The following is a 27049-nucleotide window of genomic DNA, read 5'->3' as shown; positions in this document are numbered from 1 at the left end:
TTGGCAAGAAGATTCTTGTTCATTCTCCCATGGGAAGTGGAAGATGACACTGAGGCCGTGGACTGGACTAGGTCTGGCATGGGAAGTGGAAGATGACACTGAGGCCGTGGACTGGACTAGGTCTGGGGTTAAACCCTGAAGTGCCTCTGGCACCTGCAGATGCATTTCTTTAATTACTAATATGCTTGATGATTTTTTTCACAATTTTATTGAATCTTATTTCTTTCTAGTAGCTTGTTTTACAACCTTTGCTCATTTTCTTTTTCTTTCTTTCTTTTTTTTTTTTTTTTTTTTTTTGAGACAGAGTCTTGCTCTGTTGCCCAGGCTGGAGTGCAATGGCACAATCTCGGCTCAACGCAACCTCCGCCTCCTGGGTGCACACAATTCTCCTGCCTCAGCCTCCTGAGTAGCTGGAATTACAAGTGCACACCACCACACCCGGCTAATTTTTTGTATTTTTTGTAGAGACAGGGTTTCACTGTGTTGGCCAGACTAGTCTCGAACTCCTGACCTCGTGATCCACCTGCCTCAACCTCCCAAAGTGCTGGGATTACAGGCGTGAGCCACCATGCCCAGCCCATTTTCTTATGTAGAATTAATTTTCATTAATCTGGAGCAGTTCTTTCTATACTAATAATACACTTCTGTCCTTTTCCTGCCTGTAATTTTCTAGTCTTTTGTTTACTTTTTTTTTTAATTTGCAACACAAATTTAAAATTTTTTATGTAGCAAACGTTATTGATGTTCCCCTTTGTAATTGCTTTTAGGCTTCAAAGTGATTATACTGCTTTCGGCTTAGAAAGTTCCCTCCTGCTTGAAAATCAGTTATACAGGCACCTGTATATATATATATATATATATATATATATATATATATATATATATATATTTTACATATTTTGGGGTATGGTTCATTAATTACCTCTAGCCTCTTACTCCATTTGGAATTTCTAGTCTGATAACAGTTATAAATACTATAAATTGGCACAGACTTTTTAGAAAACGTTTTTGAAATATGTACTAGACCCACAAATGAGTTGATATTCTTTGCCCCAGTAATTGCAAGTTTTAGAATCGAATTTAAGAAAATGACAAGGCATGCATCAGGGATTTCTACATGAAGACAGTCATACCGATGGGGTTTACGGCTGCAAAAAATGGAGATGGCTGAAAAGTCTGATGGGGGGTAGGGTGAACAAGCATTCTGCAGCTACATGCTCCCGTGTGGTAACTATTGGCCACATATAGCTAAATTTAAATACATTAAAGAATTTAATTTTAATAAATTTAAATCTAGATTTAAGCTTAAATAAAAATTCCGTTCCTCACTTGCATCAGCCAAAGTTGATTTGCTCAACACCCACGGGTGGCGAGTGGCTGCTGTACTGGGCAGCACACGTGTTAAACATTCCCACTCTCACAGAAGCTCCTGTTCAACAGCGCTGCTCTCTGGCCATTAGAGTCAGGTTTTGAAAGAATATTTAACAACGTAAGATGTATTCACGATGTGGTGGTGAATAAAAACACCAGAATAGCAACTATTCGGTAGTCAAGGAATTCAGACTGGTGTCAGTCGAATCACAAATATCTTCAGCAAGTTATGTTTGTTCAGAGGAAATAGAAACCCTGACCCCCAAAAGCTTTTTCTTTTTTAAGGAAAAGAAAGAACATCTGAAGATTCACAGGTATCTAGGAATTAATGAGAAGCCAGGGGAAACCCAGCACATGGCACCCACCCAGGAACTGTTAAGTGATTCAAAATCCAAATGTGAATTATCATACCGGTCATATGTCAGCCTAATGAACACTGTATTCTGTGGCCCACAGTGGTCTTAAAAGAAGCCATGATTATTCCTCTGTCAATATCTATCATGTAACCATCAGAGTCACAAAACAACTTGGTCAATAAATGGCATTTAGGAACTTGTAGTACATAGGGCCGGGTGTGGTGGCTCAAGCCTGTAATCCCAACACTTTAGGAGGCTGAGGTGGGCAGATCACTTGAGGTCAGGAGTTCAAAACCAGCCTGGTCAACATGGCGAAATCCCATCTCTGCTAAAAACACAAAGTCCCAGCTACTCAGGAGGCTGAGGCAGGAGACTCACTTGAACTGGGGAGGCAGACGTTGCAGTGAGCCAAGATCACACCACTGCACTTCAGCCTGGGCGACAGAGCAAGACTCCATCTCAAAAAAAAGAACTTGTAGCATATAATGCAAAAAACTTTCCAGGTATTTGATAAAGAAGGAAAGGCTGGTGTGGCCTCTAAAATGTCAATACATATCAGCCACTATAAGAGAATGCTTTACTTTGGTGTGATGAAAACTTTGGGGAAAAACTTTGAGAAACCTGTAAGTAATTTGAGCCCTAAGGGACTCGCAAGTTTGGATTTAGCAGACACAGACAAGCACGTTTACTGTGCTTGAGAAAATATAAAAGATTCAAAACTTTGTAAAAAACTGAAAACCCTAAAACAGCACAGAGATTTGAAAAAGAACTGAAACAAACATTTTCTTTGGCTTCCCAGTAAGAACTGAAAAAGCTAAACAAATGGGGTTAAAAAAATTCTTTCAAGTAACAGAAAGCAAACAAAACAGTGAGAAAAAAAGAAAATCTGGCTTCCCACAGTGACTCACGGCTGTAATCCCAGAACTTTGGGAGGCCACGGTGAGCAGATCAAGAGGTCAGGAGATTGAGACCATCCTGGCTAACACGATGAAACCCCATCTCTACTAAAAATACAAAAATTAGCCAGTCATGGTGGCATGCACCTGTAGTCCCAGCTACTCAGGAGGCTGAGGCAGGAGAATGGCTTGAACCCAGGAGACAGAGGTTGTCGTGAGCTGAGATTGTGCCACTGCACTCCAGCCTGGAAAACAGAGTGAGACTCGGTCAAAAAAAAACAAAATCTGAGAGAAGATGCAAATTTTAAGAGGTGAGATCAGCATTCAGAACCATTTGTGTCTAAAGGATGTTTGTCAAGGCCGAAGAGATACCTGAGAGGCTGAGCATCCCCTTTGTAGCTTGGAGGGTACTCTAGCAAACCCTCTATACTGTGTGCAAAACAGAACTACACCAGCTCTTAAAAGAGCTTCCAGCCATCTGGGCTGCCCAAACACCTCAGTCCCTGAAAATGGACTAAGGTAATCCCAGGTTTTAATTCCCCAGGTACATGACAGAAACAAGCCCAAACCTTCTCTAGAGGAATAGACCACCATCCTAGGCCTCAAACTACTCCTACAAACAGATTTTTTTTGAGACAGAGCCTTGTTCTGTCACCCAGGCTGGAGTGCAGTGAGTGGCATGATCTTGGCTCACTGCAACTCCGCCTCCCGGGGTCAAGCAATTCTCCTGCCTCAGATTCCTGAGTAGCTCGGACTACAGGCATACACCAGCATGGCCAGCTCATTTTTGTATTTTTAGTAGAGACAGGGTTTCACCATGTTGGCCAGGCTGGTCTCGAACTCCTGACCTCATGATCCGCCCACCTCGGCCTCCCAAAGTGCTGGGATTACAGGCGTGAGCCACCACACTGGCCCAGATTTTCAAATACAAGGTCCATCATTCGATCACTGCCAATGTAGAATACCATACCTAGTAAAAATGATCCTTACAGAATAAAAGTAAAATAAATCATTTTCAGACAAAGGTAGAGAATTCTTCACCAGCAGATTCCCATCTTCTAACAAGATACTCATGGATGTTTTTCATGCAAAAGCAAAAGAAAAGGAACCCCAGATGGAAAGTCGGGAAGGCAGAAGGAAGAAAAAGTCATAAACTTGGAGCAGTTGGCAGGCTGAGCTCCGGACGAGCAAGTGACGCTAAAGAGCCACTAGAAGCTGATTCACAGGGCAAGGTTATCCTCCCCCTACATTATATTTGGCTTTCCTCTAAAACAAGCTTGTCTGCCGCAGGCTACAGGCAGTCCAGGGTGGCTGTGAATACAGCCCGACACAGATTCATAAACTTTCTTAGTATTGTGAGATATTTTTGGGAGTTTTTTTGTTTTATTAGCTCATCAGCTATTGTTAGTGTGAGTATATTTTATGTGTGGCTCAAGATAATTAATTCTTCTTTCAATGTGGCTCAGAGAAGCTGAAAGATTGAATACCCCGGCTCTAAAAGAAAATAGTTAAACCCTAGTCTCACATCATATTTTGGAATGGATTTCTTGCTCTATTGGAATGGAGGAAAACCAGATGCCATGTAGAAGACACAGATTTCGCTGCAGGATTTTTAAAATGTAAATGGCCAAATAAGCCGTTCATAAAGTACTAGATTGAGAGAAAATAGTTGCAATAGTTTACCAGCTAGGAGCAGTTTTAAGTGCATGTGAGGTGGAATCTAGAGGTGGACGCAGCTGGGATAGAGTTTGTATGAGATTGGAGATAGTGTCTCACTCATTAAATCACAAATGCATTGTGAAATGATTAAAAAAATAAAATAGGCCAGGCATGGTGGCTCATGCCTATACTCCCAGCACTTTGGGAGGCTGAGGCAGGTGGATCACCTAAAGCCAGGAGTTCTAGACCAGCCTGGCCAACATGATTAAACCCTGTCTCTACTAAAAATACAAAAATTGGCCAGGTGTGGTGGGGCATGGCGGTACTCCCAGCTACATGGGAGGCTGAGGTAGGAGAATCTCTTGAATCCAGGAGGCAGAGGTTGCAGTGAGCTGAGATTGCACCATTGCACTCCAGCCTGGGCAACGAGAGCAAAACTCCATCTCAAAAAAATAAATTAAATTAAATAGATAATGAATTTTAAAAGACAAACTAGGAGATTTATGTTTTCGATAAATCCAGAGATATTAGCTGGTCTGTCAGCCAGTAGCTCTGTTTTCTATTATGTGAGTTTGAAATGTATCATAAATGCAGGATGCTGACATTTATGATACCAGAATAAAATAAGAAAAATATGGTCATATTCTCAGGAAATTTAATTTTTCAGCATAAGCTACATGACCCCCGAATGTCTCCCCACCACCCTGGAATTTTAAGATTTATCCTAAATTCTGTGACATCAGTCCTGATTTACCAAGACCCGAGTTCTTTGTTCTAAGGATAGGCCACAGGGGCTTCCAATGACTCCATTCCACTGTTCTCAGCGGAATCATCACTGGACAGAATTACTCCCATCAATGACAGTGCTGAGGACTGGCCCTGTCGATGTATTCCCGTCTCACTTACGTTACCCACTCTGCCAGTGCCCTTTATTTCAAGGTGTTTCTACAGCAGGTCCCCCTGCTTTCTTAAAACCACCAGCTGAAATGACAGTTTATGTCAACGACTTAACTGAATCTGCTCGGGAATGTTCACAGGCAGGAATCAATGGATGGTAAAGCCGACATCTGGCATCTACTGAACTTTATTCACAAAGCAGGTCATTGCCCCAGGCACAAGCGAGAGAGGAATAATGGGCGGTCGGCGCTGGCTCACCTGCCGGAGTTTGGTTCCCACCATGGATGCGCTGCTGTCAAGCACGAAGACCACATTCTTGGGTAGAGGAGGAAGGTCTTTAGGTGCAAAGTAGTGCACAAAGTAGCCATTTAGAACCTGGCGGAGGGAAAAGGAAGTACAAACGCTAGTGCCTAGAGTAGGGAGGAAAAGGACCGAACGTGCGTCAGTCTATGGAATTTCTGAAAGCTACAGCATGATAAAGGTCTACGGTCAGATTCCACGCCTGGAGCAAAGTTATCCAAGGCCCCGATCCCTCCAAGAGGACGAACTGCTAATTTAACCTGCATAAGGGTAGACTCTTCCCTTTGAAGTTGATCAATGATGACTACCTGTTCAAGTTTAGCTGTCCATCCCCCAGACCTGTGCTACCTGAGAATCCTGCTTCCTTCATTCTCGGTTTTTTATGAAGCATCTTACAAGTTGGGACGTCAAGAGTCTCTACAGTCTGGATGAAATTAATGGGTTTTAATATCCCCACCCTGTCTCTGGAACAGTAAAACCTAAAGGGAAATGAGCAATCTCTTTTAATTAAAATGGAGCATGGGCCAGGCGCAGTGGCTCACGCCTGTAAGTCCAGTGCTTTGGGTGGCCGAGACAGGCGGATCACTTGAGGTCAGGAGTTTGAGACAAGCCTGGCCAACATGGTGAAATCTCATCTCTACTAAAAATACAAAACTTAGCTGGGCAAGGTAGTGGGTGCCTATAATCCTACCTACTCAGTAGGCTGAGGCACAAGAATCACTTGAACTTGGAAGGCGGAGGTTGCAGTGAGCCAAGATCATCCATTGCACTCCAGCCTGGGTAACAGAGTGAGACCCAGTCTCAAAAATAAAATAAAATAAAACGGAACATGAACTAAAATTCTAATTTCATCTAAAACACCACAGGGAGCTTTATATTACAGAGTTCACTTGCTCTGCAGATTACTGAAGCCAGAAATAGGTACCCACAGCAAAAGAATACCACTAGTCTCTTTGAAGAAATATTTTGAGTTAAAACAAATTTACTAACAAGCAGAAAGTTCTCTCTCCCTTAGGTAAATACTGGAATCCACAGTCTGAGTCTATCCAAAGTATCAACCAACCAGCATGAAAGAGCAACAACGATCCCATTACCTGGATGTCCCCAACGCTCTGTTCCCTGCTGACATCATATCTGATGATGAAGTCTCCCAGAATTCCATTCTGGGCAATCTTGGCCTGCTGTACTACGCTAGGTTTAAAAAGAATGTGGGCAAACGTTTCATTTTGGTTGATGACAGTAGATGGAGGTGGCCCAGAATCATCTACAAACAAGACAGAAACATAGTTAATAACTGAATATACATTTTTCCAAAAAGAAATAAGAACTATTTGCAGACACAGAGGGTTACAGGAACTTCTGAGATTGTGCCCATATCACAATGCGAGATATGTCATCATGTAGTTCCCTTTTATGCCTCCTTTTGAACCTTTTCTTTTGAAAATTTTTAAAACACACGAAAGGAGAGAGAACAGTCAGATGAACCCCATGTACCCATCAGCCAACTTTTAACAACCATCGGCATGTTCCCAATCTTTTGCATCTGTTTTTATCTATTCCCCCACCATTTTTTAGTAGAGTGCTTTAAAACAAATAGCAGGCACCATATTTCATCCATAAATACTCCTGTGTGTGTCTTTACCTATAAGAATTCTTTCACTAATATAATCACGAGACCATTATCGCAAGTAACAAAATGAATGCTCTATGCCCTCTTATTACCTAATTCTCAGTTTGCATTTCAGTTTCTCTGATTCTCTAAAAGGGGTCTTGGTATAGCTGAATCAGGATCAGGACCGTGTCCCCAGATACATTTCATTTCTGTTTCTTGCTTCTGTTGCTCTCTAGTGTCTTTGCCCCACCTCTTTTCTGATGCTACATATATGTGATAATGGGTCGTTTGTTCTATCTCTTATTCGATATTACTGTTTTTTGGTTTTTTTTTTGAGACAGGGTCTCACTCTGTCACCCAGAGTACAGTGGCGCAATCATAGCTCACTACAGCCTCGAACTCCTGGGCTCAAGTGATCCTCTCACCTCAGCCTCCCAACTAGCTGGGACTACAGGCACACACCACCATACCTGGGTAATTTTTTTGTTTTTTGTAGAGACAGGGTCTCGCTATGTTGCCCAGGCTAGTCTTGAACTCCTTGGCTCAAGCCATCTGCCTTGCCTCAGCCTCCCAAAATTCTAGGAGTACAGGCATGAGCCACCATAACCAGACTATGGCTCATTTAAAAGAAAAAAAAAAAAACCTCAAAGCTTTTTAGCATGAACTTTAGGGTAGAAATTAGAATTACAGAAAGATAAACAGATAAATGGGTGTTACGCGATTTAGGAAAACCTGGTGTGATGACTGTTTAAGCACTTCATCCTATCTTTTACTCCTGTCCAGCATTTCCTGTTAGAACACAGAGAATCACTCAGCAGACGACTCACATTTATAACCCAAACAACACCGTATCTATGTATTTAGCAATAAACCCCAGAGGATGAGGTCTGCATGCACCGTGGAGAATATGAAAATATAAACAAGAATTCTTAATCATAAGTGCATGTGGAGGCTTTTTATCCAGATATGGAATCAAAGCCAGACTTGAAACTGCTGCAGAGCCTCTGATGATCTTTTTAAGTGTACTCAAGTTGATAGCACGAAATAGGCTGACCAGCAATTTCCCATCTCCAATTAGCAGAAAGAAAAAGGAAATGAGGCGTTAAGTGGCCACAGTAATTTGTACTTAAAAATAAACTTCCTTCTTCTGAGGGTTTATTAGACACAAAATCCAAAGGAAGTTTAAACATTTCCTTTAACAAAACAGATAATTTTTTTTTCAGAGGCAATTTAGGTGTAACCTTAACAGGAACCACAAGGTACAACAGATTCTTCTATTATTTGCATGTAGCAAGGGTAGGGATTTTGGAAGTGATCAGAGAGCCAGCAAAGAGAACAGTTTATTCCTGTAGGGAGACAGTTACATAAGAGAGAACATGCGTCCACAGATCTGCTCGTCGGAAGGAGCTGGGAAAATCCAGACAGTACATGGAGAGGTGGCACAGTCCTGGTCACTACCAGCATGGTTGGAGATGCCTTAGAACCATTAAACAGGAGAAAGAAGAGGGTGCTGAAAAAGGAAAAGTCCTTGAAATGAGGGAAACTGCATGCTGTCCAGGGTCAAACTCTCATTGATGGTCACTGTCAAAGCACCCAGAGTGACAGGCATCATAATATATCAGCGAAGAGCACAGGAGCATGGTCAGAGACCCACATTTAAACATTGGTTTCACTTCTTATGAGCTGTGAAGCTTTGAGCAAGTTCCTGAGCTTTGGTTATCTCATCTGTAAATGGATTAATGATAGCACCAATCTCACAGTACTGAAAAGATCAAGTGATGTCATGTACTTAGCACCATTCCATTTCACAGTCAGCAGTCTTGCTGGCTTATATCATTACTATATTAGTCTGTTTTTACACTGCTCTAAAGAAGTACCTGAAACTGGGTAATTTATACAGAATATAGGTTTCATTGCCTCACAGCTCCACACGGCTGGGGAGGCCTCAGGAAACTTACAATCATTTTGGAAAGTGACGGGGAAGCAGGCACATCTTACATGGCAGCAGGAGAGAGAGAGAGAGAGAAGGGGGAAGCGCCAGACTTTTAAACCATCAGATCTATGAGAACTCACCACTATCATGAGACCAGCAAGGGGGAAATCCACCTCTGTGATCCAATCACCTCCCACCAGGCCCCTCCTCTGACACACGGGGATTACAATTCCAGTTGTGATTTGGGTGGGGATACAGAGCCAAACACTTTCCAGTCTTAACTATATAAAATAGAAGGAGAGGCCAGGCACGGTGGCTCACGCCTGTCATCCTTTGAGAGTCCAAGGTGGGTGGATCACCTGAGGTCAGGAGTTCAAGACCAGCCTAACCAACACGGTGAAACTTCATCTCTAATAAAAATACAAAAAATTAGTCAGGTGTGGTCGCAGGCATCTGTAATCCCAGCTACTCAGGAGGCTGAGGCAGGAGAATTGCTTGAACTGGGGAGGCAGAGGTTGCAGTGAGCTGAAACTGTGCCATTTCACTCCAGCCTGGGCAAAAAGAGCAAAACTCCATCTCAGAAAAAAAAAAAAAATAGAAGGAGTAATTAAATATACAACTATAAACACAAGTCAAACTTGGGATACCACAAGGCAATAAAAACAAAAGAATACTGCTATTTAGAACATGGTTGAATCTCACAGTCATCTTCAGTGAAAATACCAGACACAAAAGGGCATGTTCTCTCTGATTCCATCTGCATAAAATTCAAGAGGAGCATGAAATATCTATGGCTACTGGAGAAGAACAGTGCTGGCCTTTGAGGAGCAGCTACTGACCAGAAAGAGCACAGGGTAATTTTGAGGAAGGGTGAAAATATTCCACGCCTGGATGTGAAAGGCAGTTGTATGGGTGTATACACATGCAAAAATTTATCAAGCTGTATATACAAGATTTGTACTCTTTATACTGTATGTACACCCCAGTTTTTAAAGTTTAAATTTATTGTTAGCAAAGTAGATTACACAGCCATTCCCCAGCATGGAACATACAATGTTATTTGCCAAACAGACCCCTCTCTGCCCTTTTTCTTAGGATGAATGTGCATGGGCAGTTATTAAATGAGGATTAGGTGTGTCCAGAGCAATTCCAGCTGGCAGAATTATGACCAGGGAGAGAGTTTCTGGGGAGCACTTTTCAGCGCAGTGTCAGTGAACCCTAAGAAAGCCGTCCTGTTGGGACTGGCTGCTTCCACAACCCATCCCATTAGAAGGGCTCAAGTGACCCCTGGAATAATCCTCCCACCCCACGAGGGTGTAGAGCGGTTCTCACTATGATCTTGAACCAGCAGCATCAGCAGACCCTGGGAACTTGCTAGAAATGCCAATTCTCAAGCCCAGCCCAGAAACTCAGAGTCAGAAACTCTGGGGCTGGGACTGTCATTTGTGTGTTAAGGAGCCCTCTGGGTGATTCTGGGTTTTGCCCATAGAAAATAGGCATGTACCTTACACACGGTCTCTGTGCTTTACACATAGAAAAGAGTCAATAAAACGTGTTGTATGCAATTAAGCAGCACTTAGGTTATCTCTAAGATTCTACAATAATTAGATTCAACTCTCTTTATGCTGCCAGCATGTTCCTACTTAATCTTGCTTCCAGTCTCATCTTTAAAATGCTTTTTACAAGTGCCCTGAATTAATACCATTCATGGCTGAATAAAAGCACTGGGTACTAAAAAGTGTAATTTCTCTCCTCATAATTCATTTGACTGAGCTCTTTGATATTGCATGAGGAAGGATACTGTATGTTTATTTTGGTTTCCTAGTGACCCCCGGTTTTACTAGTTCATGATGAAAATTCATGAGATTCATCTAAATGGGCTTATTTTACACACCCAAAGAGTGGGCTGATCCTCAGTTTGGTTACACACCGAGGAGCCTGGTTCCCGACACCAACTACCACCCAATAAGAATCAGACAGTAAATCACTAAATGTGACCCAACAAATTTTCCACTACATTTTTTTTTAAGTTTACTGGGAGCAATTCCAGAGGAGCATCTTTAGAAAATAGAATCATCTTTTTATTACAGGAGAAAAAAATCTGTTAAGTAGGTTTATGTGGGCTGCTCCACCGTTACTGACCAAAATCCCAGAGCAGAGGAACACAACGTCGTTTCCCTTGCTGTGAACGGGGGCTCACCCTGCTGACCGCCGCAGATATTTCCTAAGCACAATGAGTGTCACCCGCAGAGTCCTTAGAGTCACAGGATAATACAGACTGTAAGGAAAGCGATTGGTGCAGACCAAAATAGAGGAAGAATCTGACCCACTTGTCTAATGAGAACCCACATCTCTCTCCTCCTGTGTGTTCTCTCCTTCTTGCCCACTCCCAGGGTGAGCTGGAGCAGCTGCCCCGATGTGGGGGAGGCCAAGTCTTCGAATGCCATCTTCCTGCCTCCATGCAGGCATTGGCGGTCCCATGCAAGACAATCCCAGAAGCACACAACTGCCCCTCCCGCCCTCGGGAAACTTACGCTCTTCCTCCACTTACTGACTCTTCCCTGCCTCTCAGGCCACCAGGGTTCCCAGGGAGCTCTCTTCTTTTCTAAAGCCCAGTATTTTTGGACAAGGAGCTTTGCGTTATCTTTGCAAACGACAGAATACCAAAGAGAGTGGGCTGTAGAGTGTGACTGAATCAAAACGACTGACTTAATATTCCTGGGCTTCAGTTCCACATCTGCTACACGGGAACAATTCCACCATCAGAATCATTGCTGAGATGAAGTGAATCTCGTATGTCGGGTGCCCAGCGTGGTGCCTGGCACACAGTAGGTGCTCAGTACATACTAGCACCATCCTCTTCCCTTCAGAATGTACTCTTTGTCCATTGTGACAGACAACGTGAAAAGAAAAACAATGTGCTTTGATAGCACACAGTTCACCAGCAGGTTTCTCTATACCACTGAAAGCTGATAAAAACAAATAAGCCATGTTTCAAAAGGACGGACACATAATAAACATTCATAACAGGGAATCCAATACAGATACACTTTATACATGTCAATACACTTACGTAAAGAATAACCTTTAAAAGTACAATGACGTCAGTAGCTGTCTCAAAGTCCCCTAAAATTATATGCAGAATTTTGCATGTAAGTGTAAATGTGCATTTCTTTCTGAAGAAAGGATGCATTGATTTTGCCACATCCTCCAAGGGCTCTAAAGGAAGTTAAGAACCATGCCTGGAAGTGCTATTAAAAATTCCTCTGACTGATCCTATTGGGTAATGACAAAGTACTTTATATCTTATCCATCAGAGTTGAAGAGAACAAAAACGTATGTCCTTAGTGACGTCCTGATACAGGGGTGTCAGTCATCCTGATACAGGGGTGTCAGTCACAAACAATCTTTTCCTAGACAATCACATGGGGGAAAATGGAAGCCAACTGCTATGTAAAATGTCTGAAGGGTAGGGACATGGATGAATCTGGAGAACATCATTCTCAGCAAACTGACACAAGAACAGAAAATGAAATACCGCATATTCTCAGTCATAGGTGGGTGAGGAAAAATGAGAACACATGGACACAGGGAAGGGAGTACTACACACTGGGGTCTATTGGGGGGAATGGGGAGGGACAGCGGTGGGGGAGCTGGGGAGGGATAGCCTGGGGAGAAATGCCAAATGTGGGTGAAGGGGAGGAAGGCAGCAAAACACACTGCCATGTGTGTACCTATGCAACTATCTTGCATGTTCTGCACATGTACCCCAAAACCTAAAATGCAATTTAAAAAAATGTCTGAAGGGGAAAACACTGAGGAGCGGAGCACCGTCCTCACAGCCATGGGCTGGAAGCGCCACCCTCTGGGTGGATGGGCAGAGAGAGTTCCTGCCTCTGTCTCCTGAGGGCCTGGCTTTGGCTGTTGTCAGAGAAAAGCAGCCAACACCTGGTGCTTTGACAAAAGGGTTTCCCAACACACACTGCCTGCTCATTTCCTCAGCAAAAAGAAACTTAATTTGTCTATGTTTGTTTATGAACCCTGCTCACCTGGGATCCAATGAGGCAATTTCTTAAATATACAGTGGGTCAAAAATACTGTGAATAACTGGAACAGCACTCTAGGAGGGGAGCAATGAAGATAAAATTCAGGCAAATCAGCAGAGGACCCAGAGAAAACCTGGCAACCCAGAGGCCATGAAGGCGAGAAGGAATTTGCTTAAATCCCTCCATCAGTCTCTCACTATTCACGGTTATCTTTTGGGAGAAGATTTTTCTTCCCCCTATGTGAATGTTTGGTGTTTTAAATCCTTTTGGAAAACAGCATCATATAGATATGAGAGCAACACACAGCACAGAATACTAATTTGCATTTATAGCTGAAGGGATTCAAACTCAACTCTAGCATTTTATAGTCGAGTAGATGTGTGCCCAGGTTTCTCAGCAAACCCATTTTCTTCACTGCTTAGTCAATGCTCTTCCTTTCTCAAAGAATAGATTCCTGACTCTCAGTTTTCCACATTCGAAAACATTTCCCAAGAGGGAACTATGCATGAAAAAAAGTACAACTACCTCACCCAGCAGGCACACATTCTAGAAGTTAACCCTTAAAAATATACATTATTGGGCCGGGCACGTTGGCTCACCACTATAATCCCAGAACTTTGGGAGGCCAAGGCAGGTGGATCACCTAAGGTCAGGAGTTACAGACCAGCCTGGCCAACATGGTGAAACCCCATCTCTACTAAAAATAGAAAAATTAGCAGGCATAGTGGCTCACACTTCTGGTCCCAGATACTAAGGAGGCTGAGGCAGGAGAATCACTTGGACCCAGGAGGCGGAGGTTGCAGTGAGCCAAGATTGTGTCACTGAACTCCAGCCTGGGTGACAGAGCGAGACTCTGCCTCAAAGAAAAAATTTTATACATACATATGTCTGTGTGTGTGTATGTGTTTGTGTGTGTACGCATTATCCCTTTCTGCCATCATGTCGACCTAAAATGCTACCTGCTCCAAGCGTTTCAAACTCAACCAAATGGAAGCCACCAGAAACCATGGTAGAGCAGCAAAGGAATATGAGACTGAGAGACTTCTGTTAAATTCCTTTACAGGGTTCTCTGGCACACAGGCAGAGCAGGGTCTGTAACTGAGAAAACTGGAGCGGCACTTCATAGATTCAATCTTACAGTTTTTTCTTCTTCCTGTTCAAAAGTGCCAACTCTCCATACCCATTAGGATGACATCCATCAAAAAAGAAAGACAGGCAATGACAGGCGTTTGGTGAGGACACGAAGGAAACGGAACTCTCGGGCACTATAGGTGGGAGTGCAAAATGCTGCAGCCACTGTGGGAACCAGTGAGGGGCCCCCAAGAACACTCAGAATAGCACTGCCAGAGGACCCAGCAGTTCCACTTCCGGGTGTATAGCCAAAAACTGAAAGTGGGATCTGGACTTTTCCAGATATTTGCACGCCCATGCTAATACCAGCATCATTCACAAGATCCAAGAGGTGAAGGAAACTTGTGTCCATTGATAGGTAAACGGATAAACAAAACGTGGTGCAGACACACCGTGCAATAGAATTCAGCCTTTAAAAGAAGAGAACTTTTGACAGGTGGTACAACGTGGATGGACCTTGAGGATGTGACGTCAGGTGAAATAAGCCAGACACAAAAGAATGGATACCGTATGAGTCCACTTACATGAGGTATGTAAAGTTGTCCAATTTGTAGATGAGACGGAAAGGAGAACCTGGTCATCTGGGACCAAGCGGAAGGGGAGATGGGGAGTCAGTGTTTAGTAGGTACAAAGTTTCATCTGGGAGATGAAAGAGTTCAGGAGATTGGTTATACACCAATGTGAATATACTTAACTCTGCCAAGCACTTAGAAATGACTAAGATGGGCCGGGCAATGGTGGCTCACACCTGTAATCTCAGCACTTTGGGAGGGCAGGGCAGGTGGATCACTTGATGTCAGGAGTTTGAAACCAGCCTGGCTAACATGGTGAAACCCTGTCTCTACTAAAATACAATAATTAGCCCATTCTGGTGGTGCACGCCTGTAACCCCAGCTACTGGGGAGGCCAAGGCAGGAGAATTGTTGAATTTCAGAAGGCAGAGGTTGCCATGAGCCGAGATTACACCACTGCACTCTTGCCTGGCTGACAGAGTGAGACTGTGTCTCAAAAAAAAAAAAAAAAAAGAGAGAGAGAGAAAAAAAGAAAAGAAATGGCTAAGATGGTAAATTTTATGTGGTGTGCTTTTTATCACAATTCAATATTTTTACGTTTTTAACTGCCAACTCCAAGTTCTGCAAAGGCAGTGACAACATCTTAGACATCTGTAGATCTGAGGAATCTCACACAGCGCCAGAAACGTGAGAGTTCAACTTCAAGCTTGCCAGACATAGAGGATGAAAATGACTAAACGTATTAGCACACAGCTGGGCAGGTGGGCAGAGAACCCTTCAAGGGAACTGATGTTTCTCTTCCCGAAAGCATTCGGGGGTGTGGCAGATGCTTTTGGTGATTGGCATCATATCCTCCAACCCACCTGTGGTTCAGCCCCATCTGTGGTGGTCCACGCCATACACACTGAGAGCATCCACCTCCCACAGCACACCAAGGTAGCAGGGAAAAGGAAGAAAAAGAGTGAAGCCCCAAAGCAAAAAGGAGGTGGCTCACCAGTATTGGGCCAGAGAGAAAAGCCAAAACCTCTGTGCCATGCTCTTGGGTTGACCGAACCACAGCTGATGTCAAAACAAACAAGATAACATGGTTTTTCATACTGGCATCAAAAATCAAAAGAAAACCGACTCAGGGGCCAAATGATTCATACCTGAATAACTTCTGTGTGTACAATGCCGGAAACCCTCACATAACAACCAGATTGTTTCCTGGCAAAGGCACAGAGATTTCACAGAGGCCAAACAGGGTCCTGCCCTTCCAGCTGCAGAGCGGAGACTGGACCCAGGCCGGGACCCAGGAGTGGGGGTTTCACAGCCAGTCACAATGCAGCCGTTAATAGGCAGAGTTGCCCGATTTAGCAAATTACAATACAGAATGCTTGTTACATTTGAATTTCCGATAAACAATGAATAATTTATTAGTACCACCGTGTCCTAAATATTGTACAGGATATATTGTTTCTCTGAATTCAGATGAAACTGGGCATCTTATATTTCATCTAGAAACCCTAGCTAAGGGGGATTTATCTAGATTTTCTGTAACCTAAATCTTCTGGAACCAACGTTAGTTATTAATTCTGTCTCTTAATCCCTGCTTCATGACAACGTAAGTGCTAGACCCAAGATCTGGCAACATTTACCAACATAAGCCAAGAAAGTGCTAACCTACAAGCACTGTCATAGCCAACACTTACTTCCCCCTCAGTTCCTTGAAAAACACTTACCGAGCACCCATTCTATGCCAGTGCCTAAGAACACAACCCCAAACCTTCACCGCAAAGGCAGGATCATGACGTTTATGGAGCAAAGAGAAGCATCATAACAATTTTTAAAACAGGGAGTGAGGGACAACGGGAGGAAGAGCGTCACGGGGAGTGAGGGACAGTGGGGGGAGGAGCGTCACGGGGAGTGAGGGACAGTGGGGGGAGGAGCGTCACGGGGAGTGAGGGACAGTGGGGGGAGGAGCGTCACGGGGAGTGAGGGACAACGGGAGGAAGAGCGTCACGGGGAGTGAGGGACAACGGGAGGAAGAGCGTCACGGGGAGTGAGGGACAGTGGGGGGAGGAGCGTCACGGGGAGTGAGGGACAGTGGGGGGAGGAGCGTCACGGGGAGTGAGGGACAGTGGGGGGAGGAGCGTCACGGGGAGTGAGGGACAGTGGGGGGAGGAGCGTCACGGGGAGTGAGGGACAGTGGGGGGAGGAGCGTCACGGGGAGTGAGGGACAGTGGGGGGAGGAGCGTCACGGGGAGTGAGGGACAGTGGGGGGAGGAGCGTCACGGGGAGTGAGGGACAGTGGGGGGAGGAGCGTCACGGGGAGTGAGGGACAACGGGAGGAAGAGCGTCACGGGGAGTGAGGGACAGTGGGGGGAGGAGCGTCACGGGGAGTGAGGGACAGTGGGGGGAGGAGCGTCACGGGGAGTGAGGGACAACGGGAGGAAGAGCGTCACGGGGAGTGAGGGACAGTGGGAGGAGGAGCGTCACGGGGAGTGAGGGACAGTGGGGGGAGGAGCGTCACGGGGAGTGAGGGACAGTGGGGGGAGGAGCGTCACGGGGAGTGAGGGACAGTGGGGGGAGGAGCGTCACGGGGAGTGAGGGACAACGGGAGGAAGAGCGTCACGGGGAGTGAGGGACAGTGGGAGGAGGAGCGTCACGGGGAGTGAGGGACAGTGGGGGGAGGAGCGTCACGGGGAGTGAGGGACAGTGGGGGGAGGAGCGTCACGGGGAGTGAGGGACAGTGGGGGGAGGAGCGTCACGGGGAGTGAGGGACAGTGGGGGGAGGAGCGTCACGGGGAGTGAGGGACAGTGGGGGGAGGAGCGTCACGGGGAGTGAGGGACAGTGGGGGGAGGAGCGTCACGGGGAGTGAGGGACAACGGGAGGAAGAGCGTCACGGGGAGTGAGGGACAGTGGGAGGAGGAGCGTCACGGGGAGTGAGGGACAGTGGGGGGAGGAGCGTCACGGGGAGTGAGGGACAGTGGGGGGAGGAGCGTCACGGGGAGTGAGGGACAGTGGGGGGAGGAGCGTCACGGGGAGTGAGGGACAGTGGGGGGAGGAGCGTCACGGGGAGTGAGGGACAGTGGGGGGAGGAGCGTCACGGGGAGTGAGGGACAGTGGGGGGAGGAGCGTCACGGGGAGTGAGGGACAGTGGGGGGAGGAGCGTCACGGGGAGTGAGGGACAGTGGGGGGAGGAGCGTCACGGGGAGTGAGGGACAGTGGGGGGAGGAGCGTCACGGGGAGTGAGGGACAGTGGGGGGAGGAGCGTCACGGGGAGTGAGGGACAGTGGGGGGAGGAGCGTCACGGGGAGTGAGGGACAGTGGGGGGAGGAGCGTCACGGGGAGTGAGGGACAGTGGGGGGAGGAGCGTCACGGGGAGTGAGGGACAGTGGGGGGAGGAGCGTCACGGGGAGTGAGGGACAGTGGGAGGAAGAGCATCAGGACAAATCGCGAATGCTTGATGGCTTCAAACCTGGATGATGGGCTGATGCCTGCAACAAAACACCACGGCACACCTGTACCTATGCAATGAACCTGCACGTTCTGCACATGTATCCCCGAACTTAAAGGCAAAAAAAAGAAAGAAAGAAAGAAAGAAAGAAAGAAAGAAAGAAAGAAGGAAGGAAGGAAGGAAGGAAGGAAGGAAGGAAGGAAGGAAGGAAGGAAGGAAAGAAAGAAAGAAGAACATAAAGTTAAAAAAAAATTAAACAGATTCAGTTCAACCCCTTCTTGGGCATCCACTGAAATCGAGACTGTGCTGGTCCCTGGTGGAGGCATGGTGTGTGGCTGGTCAGTAGCCTCTCCTCAAGACAGCTGTAGTGTCAGCCACCCGGTCTTCCAAAATAAAAGGTCCTAAAAGCCGTATTTCCAGTGGTTCTCTTCCTTCCAGTGACGCTTCCCTAGTTCTCAGGATTATTTGAAGGTTGAAATTTTATTGGACACTTACATAGGTGTGCTATGATTAACAAGCAAGCCATAAATTGGGTGGCACCCAGTCCTGTTATTTGCCTTCCCACGCAAGTGAAGGACTCACAGATAACTGCCAGAGAACACAGCAAACTTGTTTCCAGAGCACGTGGAGGGAGTAGGAGTCTAATAATCTAGAAAGTAATTTTTTTCATTTTTAACAAAAATCAAGGTGAAACTCACAGGAAATTAACCAATTTTTTTTTTTAAGACAGAGTCTCGCTACTCTGTTGCCCAGGCTGGCGTACAGTGGCGCCATCTCAGCTCCCTGCAATCTCCACCTCCCGGATTGAAGTGATTCTCCTGCCTCAGCCTCCCAAGTAGCTGGAACTACAGGCGCTTGCCACCACACCCAGCTCATTTTTGTATTTTTATTAGAGAGGGGTTTCGCCATGTTAGCCAGGCTGGTCTCGAACTCCTGGCCTCAAGTGATCTACCCACCTTGGCCTCCCAAAGTGCTGGGATTATAGGTGTGAGCCACTGTGCCTGGCCAAAATTAACCGTTTTAAAGTGTACAAACAAACAGCATTTCGTACATTCACAATGCTGCACAGCCAGCATTGCTATTCAAAACATCTTCATCACCCCAAGGAAACTCTGCAACCATCAAGCGGCCATTTTCCATTCCTTCCTCCTCCCAGCCCTAGGCATCCACCAATCTACTTTCTGTCTCTATGGATTTGTGTGTTCGGACATTTCAACCGAATGGAGTCACACACATGTGACCTTTTCCATTTGGCTTCTCTCACTTAGGGTAATGTTTTCGAGGCTCCTTCATGTTGTAGCAAGTATCCATGTCGTAGCATGTATCTGTGTTGTGGCATGTAACTGCATTGTGGCATGTGTTTATGTTGTGCCAGGTATCCATGTTGTAGCATGTGTCCATGTTCTAGCACGAAGCCATGTTGTAATGTGTCCATGTTGTAGCACATATCCATGTTGTAGCATGTGTTCATGTTGTAGCATTAGCATATATCCACATTGTAGCATGTTTGCATTGTGGCATGTGTCCATGTTATGGCATGTGCTCATGTTGTAGCATGTGTCCATGTTGTGGCATGTATCCACAGTATAGCATGTGTTCATGTTATAGCATGTGCTCATGTTGTAGCATCTGTCCATGTTGTGGCATGTATCCACAGTATAGTATGTGTTCATGTTGTAGTATGTGCTATGTTATGGCATGTATCCACAGTATGGCATGTGTTCATGTTACAGCATGTATTCATGTTGTAGCATGTGTCCATGTTGTGGCATGTGTCCATGTTGTAGCATATGTTCATGCTTTAGCATGTATCCATGTTGTAGCATGTGTTCATGTTATAATATGTGCCCATGTTGTACCATGTGTCTGCATTGTAATATGCATCCATGTTGTAGCATGTGTCCGTTTTGTAGCATGCGTCCATGTTTGATTCTTTTCATGCCTGGATAATATTCCCTTGTATGCATATACCACATTTTGTTTATCCATTCACCTGTTCAGGGGAGTTTGTGATATGTATCCATGTTGTAGCATGGACTCATGTTGTAGCATGTGTCCATATTGTGGCATGTATCCATGTTTCGTTCCTTTTCATGCCTGGATAATATTCTATCGTATGCACATGCCACACTTGGTTTATCCATTCGGCCATCCAGGAGCATCTGTATTGTTTCCACAGTGGGCTACAGTGAGTGCTGCTGCAGTAGACATCCCTGCCCAAGTGCTAAAGTCCCGGCTTCAGTTATTTTGAATATGTGCCCAAAGGACTTGCCCAATCTTCACATCAGTGACTCTCAATCCTGACAATACTCTCTACTAACACAGAGGGGTTTAGAAAGAATTCCAGACAACCTACCCTAGACAAGTCCTACCCTACCCTAGACAAGTGAATTTGCATTTATTAGGGTGGGGCTAGGGAGCTGTACTTTTGGATGTGATATTCTATAAATGTGTATCAAAAACTTAAAAATCTATAAGTAATTTTAAGAAATTTCAGTTATTTGTAAAGTTAAGAATACTGCTATTTTTTCTGCCACTCTCGACAGGTGTGGTTGTATGACTTACGTGGTTTATCCTTTCTATTCCTTGCTTTTTCAAAAAGTTTTATGGAAGTTTAGTTGACACACCATAATCTTTGCTCATTTCAAGTGTACAATTTAAAATATGCTGGCACAGAATGTGTGCTCAGTGTTTGTTCAAGGACCTGAGGAGGATATAACTGTTGGTTATGGCAGTGCTGTTAGGTTCTCAGCACTTTCTGGGCTTACACTGGTGAATTGTGCCAGATCCTGGGTCTTGCTACATCTTTTAACTTGCTCAGTTTAACTTTCTGAGGAACCTTGAAATGTTTTCCCACTCCATTTTACATTCCTACCAGCAACGGAGGAGGGTCCCAATCTCTCCACATCTTCCTCATGCTTTTGTTGTTCCATTACAGTCATCCTAACGTATGTGAATTGGTTTAGATTTGCATTCCTAATGACTAATCATGTCAAGCACCTTTTCTGATGCTTTTGGCCATTTGCATGCCTTCTCTGGAAGAATGACTGTTCAAGTCCTTTGCTCATATTTTAATTGGGTTGTCTATCCCTTCGTGGTTCAGTTGTAAGGATTCTTTATATCTTCTGGACACTAGACTCCTGTCAAATATATGATTCGCAAACATTTTCTCCTATTCTGTAGGTTGTCTTAGAAGAATGTATTTTTTTTTAAGAGCATAACCTGATATTCTATCTCTTTCTTCTGTGTTCTTAAGTGCAAAACACTTCCCGGTAACAAACCAGATGGCAGGAGAAGACAAAAACAGTTACAAAGGTCTCCCCATTCCTAGAGTTAAGATTTCCTCTTAATATTAGGTTCCCGTAAGGTCTTGTAAGTCCCTCGATTTTGACAGACATGAGGAATTGAAGTTACCCAGGAACCCCAGGTGGTGGCCTGGAAACGAAGTCAGCAGGCCAGGAAAAAAAAAAAAAAAAAAGAGGTTAGGAAACAAAGGGGTAGGAACTAAAGTGAAATATTGCTAGAAAACAGGACATCGCAGTCTAAACCCCAAACTTTACTACCCGTTGCAATTACACAGGGATATTTTTAATAAAAATACTGACACCTAGTTTCCATCCGCAGCTGTTTGATTTCATTGGCATGGGTGAGGCTTGAGCTATAGATTTATAAAAGCTCCCCGAGGATTCTAATGGGTGGCAAAGTCTGGGAACCGCTGAGATTGCCAATGGAGCTGTCAAACCGCGGGAACAAAGGCTGACCCTAGCCAGACTTGGAGCCTCTTCTCTCAACATGGGGTGGGGTTGGAGTGGGAGGACTGCGGGAGGGGCAATTCCCAGAAGTCCAAGAAGCTAGAGAGGGAATTGAGTACTTTTTTTTTGAGACAATGTCTTACTCTGTCACCAGGCTGGAGTGTAGTGGTACGATCTCAGCTCACTGCAACCTCCACCTCCCAGGTTCAAGTGATTCCCCTGCCTCAACCCCCCAAGAAGCTGGGAGTACAGGCGAGCACAACCACGCCAGGCTCATTTTTTGTATTTTAATAGAGACAGGGTTTCAGCATGCTGACCAGGATGGTCTTGATCTCCCGACCTCAGGTGATCTGCCCACCTTGGCCTCCCAAAGTGGGGGGATTACAGGCGTGAGCCACCGTGCCCTCAAGTACATTTAAGAAGCTCTTCTTTGACACCCAAAATAAGATGATACCTAGTTAAACAAGCTTAAGACTGTATTACAAAGACTGCGCGGGCACACGGAGCTTGCCTGCTGGGGTTTCTCCAACTCAGGTTTCCAAGAGGAAGAGCAGAAGCAGGAGAGGGGAAGGGGTTGTTTCCACCAACCACGAGAAAGAAAACAAAATACATTTTAAATAGGATCTGAAGTCAGACTGATCTAGGGCCCCATGAAATTGAGAAATAATCTTGTTTAATTTTTTTTTCTTTTTTTTTTTGAGACCAAGTCTGACCCTGTCACCCTGACTGGAGTGCAATGGTGGGATCTCAGCTCACTGCAGCCTCTGCCTCCTGGGTTCAAGTGATTCTCCTGCCTCAGCCTCCCAAGCACTTGGGATTACAGGTGTGTGCCACTATGCCCAGCCAATTTTTGTACTTTTTTTTTTTTTTAGTAGAGGTTTTTTAGTAGCGGGGTTTTACCATGTTGGCCAGTCGGGTCTCAGACTCCTGACCTCAGGTGACCTGCCCACCTTGGCCTTCCAAAGTGCTTGGATTACAGGTGTGAGCCACTGCACCCAGCCCAATCTTAATTTAAAAGTTGCTTCTGTAGGTCAAGTTTTTGACATAATTAATATTCCTAAGGTCAGCTGGAAAATCCGAGGGAAGAGATATCAACCTTTACTGAGCATCTGAATTACCTTTGGTGCTTTTTAAAATAGCTATTTGTCTAAAAATAAAATGCATTTAAACACACAAAACAATAGCTGTTTGAAGTCTACAGGAATAGAGAATGGATTAGTGGGTGCCTGGGTTGGGGTAGGAACAGGATGTGACTGCAGATAGGTACAAGGATCTTTCCTGGGTGTTGCAAGGGTTCTAAAATCACACCATGAGGATGTCTGCACAACTCTGCCAATGTACTAAAAATCACTGAATTGTGATTAAAATGAAGAAATTAACTTAAAATGAGTAAATGTTATGGTGTGTGCATTAAACTGCCATAACGCTTTTTTACGGATAAGGAATAGAAAGGATGAACCATAAAAGTCACACCTGTTGAGTGGCAGAAAAAATAGCATCGTTCTTAACTTTACAAATAACTACATTTTTTAATCATAGATTTCAAAGTTTTCAATATACATTTATAGAATATCACACCAAAAAGTACAGCTTCCTAGACCCACTCTAATACATTCAAATTCACTTGTCTAGGTAGGGTAGGACCTGTCTAGGGTAGGTTGTCTGGAATTTCTTTTAAAACCCTCTGGGTTACTAGAGAGTCTAGTCAGGATTGAGTCATTGATGTAAAACCACAAGGAAAATAAAATAAGTAAGGTATCCCTTTTCTCACTTGATTTATCGCATTTCATTTTACCCCTAGTCATTGGGGATTTTGTCATAAATGAAAATTTTCTGCCAAAAATATTTTAGAATCATGGCAAGGGTTATAATTTAGGTGCCATAAGTGAGACAGTGGGAAGTTCATGAGTCTAACAAAGAGAGTAGAATAGCCAGCCTTAAAGCAAGCACACAGTGGGGACATCTGTCTTGAAATATCAGTCAGAATGTACCTTCAGAAATCACACATCCCAGGGATAGTCCAGGAAAGCGTTCATTTCAAATACTCTGTTCCACTGAGCTCATAAACCATGAGAATATTGGAGAGGGTAAGAACTGGGGAAGTAGGGAATGGAGAGATGGAAGAGAGAGGGATCTTGTATTTCACTGTACACCAATTTGTAATGCTTGAGATTTTTAACCACATACCAGTGCTAATTATTTTAATAAACAGAAATTATAATGCTTCAGCTTCCAAAATGCTTCTCACAGGATTGCCTTTTACACAGGGAAAAATCCCATTAATTTATAATTTAGCCGATCTGGGTTCAATCCTGACGCATGTAAACTGAGGCAAATGTAGATTATATTGCTGCCAGTCTTTCTTTTCATTTTGTGTTCAGGAAGAGAGTTGGAATCTGGACTCCACCCCTGGTAATGTACAGTCTATTTAATGAGGAGGTGGATACTGCAGTGGTTAATGCATAACTTGGAATCAAATAGATCTATGCTTAAATTCTATTTCTTGAACTCCCGACCTCAGGTGATCCACCCGCCTTGGCCTCCAAAGTGCTTGGATTACAGGTGTGAGCCACCACGCCCGGCCTTTAAATTCTATTTCTATCCATAATTAAATATGAGACCTCTGAAAGTCATGGTTCAGTCATATGGACAAGGTCTCATATTTACAAGCCCTTAAATAGGATTTTAGATCCTATTTAAAATGTATTTTATTTTGTTTCAGTAAGCAAGGCTACGTTTCTTAGCCTCTTCATAATTAAAATGGGAATTGAAAAATACAAGCTAAGAGGGTTGTTACAAAATTGAATGAGATACTCTCTGCAAGTGGTTTGTCTGGTATCTAGCACACAGTAGTTACTCATCTAGAATTGCATCTCTGAAGATTAAAATGGGTCCATGGTGAGAGATTTACTAAGACAAATTCCAGAAGTTAGATTTCTTAACCCAGCCAGATCTATCTGTGGAATGTACTGGCTTGGGCCCCATCCACACAATCATATTGTGTGAGCCCAATTCCAGTTTGATCTCTAGCCTGGATTCTTCTGGAAACATGCAGCGGTGTCCAGACAAAATCACAGCATCCTGTGCTTCAAGCTGCTAAGGCTGCCACTTTGCAGAAACAATGTACCACTGAGGTTTGAAAGACGGGAGAGGGGAGCGGCACAAAGCCAATTCATCCACTGCACCTGGCTCTGGGGCAGGCTTGTAAAACCTTCATGTTCTGGATGTACTTTGGTACAAGGAGCTAGGAAAACCATTTCCTTAAAAACAAACAGATCCCAAGAGATCAAACATTTGGAAAAATTCCTCTAACTACAGGAATTTTAACAGGAATACTTACAGGCCCTGAATATAAACAGTAAGCGACTTTTTTAGCTAACAGTCATAATTCATACTCCCTCCAAACAAAACACATGCACACCCCACAACATGTACACATCTCTGAAGAGTCATCATGGCTCCGAAATTAGGCAAAACACATATTTCATTACTGCAGCAGGACCCCTCCGAACCTTCTACTGAACGCTGCTCTCATCCCAGACATGCTTCTCAGATACTCTACCCTCCTTATGAGATCCTGCCAACTCTTCCCCCTGAGAAGATACTTCCTTCCTACAGTTGCACATGAGAAAAATCATACCTTTCTTCCAAGATATGGTCAGAGAGAAATGAAATTTTAAAACCTTCTTTGTTATTCGTGTTTGCTTTTCTTTTTATTTTTTTTCTTTCATAGAGATAAGCTCTTACTATGTTGCCCAGGCTGGTCTCGAACTCCTGAGCTCCAGTGATCCTGCCACCGTGGCCTCCCACAGTGCTGGGATTACAGGTGTGAGCCACCGTCCCTGGCCTGCTTTACTTCTGTAGTTCGAAGACACTCAATTAGCTACCTGCCATTTAACAGGCACTGTGTTAAGTGCTAGGGAGACACAGGTTAATCAGACACAGACCTGCTTTCAAAGAAGGAAATATAATGTGATGCTAGTAAGAATACTTAATTTTATTTATTTATTTATTTGTTTAGACAGAGTCTCGCTCTGTCGCCAGGCTGGAGTGCAGTGGTGCAACCTCGGTTCACTGCAACCTCTGCCTCCCGGGTTCAAGTGATTCTCCTTAGCCTCCTGAGTATACTTAATTTTCAAGCTCTCACTCTGGGGCCAGCCTTTACATACATGAGCACGTCGCAGTGACCCCTGAGCTAGTTATTCACCCTGTTTCCCAGATGTCTTACACAAGCTGAGTCTTACAGCCTTGCATTTTTTACAGGGTTCCAATTGACAACTGAACTAAAATCCATTAACCATGTAACTACCACCTGCATGGCCTAAGAATGGAGTATTGGCTCTCACGCCATTTCTAAATGCCAGGTACCTTGTCAATATTTTTGCTTTTTCTAGATACCAGCTAGATCTGGATTAAGAATGTCAAGCTCATTGTTTGGAGTCAACACATAACAAAGGACCTGGGTCTCTGGCAGAGCCAGGAAGCTCAGTGTGTGAGAGTGAACAACCTCTCACGAAGTCATTAACTCAGCTGCATGCTGGGAGAGGAAGCGTATTTTCCGCACTGCTTGCCCTTCCGTAGACTAGCTCTAGGCCTCGGCTGTTTCTGCATTATGTTAAATGCCAACATTCTGATTCCACTTGTCAAGGCATCTCTCTCTCCTCTCCTGCCGATCTCATCCCTAAGTACCCTGGTCCAAGAAGTATCCTGGGCCGCTCTGTGATGGTGCAGCCGCAGGCACTAAATACAGATTCTGCACATTCTCTGCTCATCATTCACCATTTCTCCACCCTCAATGTCACAATTCTCTGAAATCTTGATATTCTATCCCGGTGCAATTTTTGAACATAGCTGTCTCATCCGATTCAACGCTGACCAGGCTTACTGGCATATTAGGCATACAGCCCAACACAAGTACGCTTGATATATACTATTAGTTGAAATTAATATAGTAACTAAAGTTACTCTTTTAGATTTTGTGAAAACCAGAAACCTCCCTTCCAAGAAAAGAAAAAAAGTAAGGTGATTAAAACTAGATTATTTTTCATTTCGATAAATGAAGACCTATTTTAAAAATGAGAATTTGAGAAAAACCTAAACTGAATGATTCTGTTAATGAATCAAGATGCCTGTATCTCCCATCT

General features: G+C 44.4%; 1 protein-coding gene across 6 annotated transcripts in view; it reads right to left on the bottom strand.

Annotated features, from left to right (window-relative positions):
- Positions 1-27049, bottom strand: part of ITIH5 (inter-alpha-trypsin inhibitor heavy chain 5) — a 194077-nt gene that overhangs the window by 121361 nt on the left and 45667 nt on the right. For all 6 annotated transcript variants that reach the window (XM_035306695.3, XM_078329330.1, XM_054258417.2 and 3 more), the window contains exons 6-7: positions 6574-6743; positions 5438-5554 (exon numbers count right to left, since the gene is read on the bottom strand). In XM_035306695.3, coding sequence (XP_035162586.3) covers positions 5438-5554; positions 6574-6743 — 287 coding nt within the window. The remainder of the gene's footprint in view (positions 1-5437; positions 5555-6573; positions 6744-27049) is intronic.

The sequence above is a fragment of the Callithrix jacchus genome, chromosome 7, assembly GCF_049354715.1.
Source record: "Callithrix jacchus isolate 240 chromosome 7, calJac240_pri, whole genome shotgun sequence".
Lineage (NCBI taxonomy): Eukaryota > Metazoa > Chordata > Mammalia > Primates > Cebidae > Callithrix > Callithrix jacchus.
Note: the sequence above shows the minus strand (reverse complement) of the source record. Positions and strands in the feature narration are given on the sequence as shown.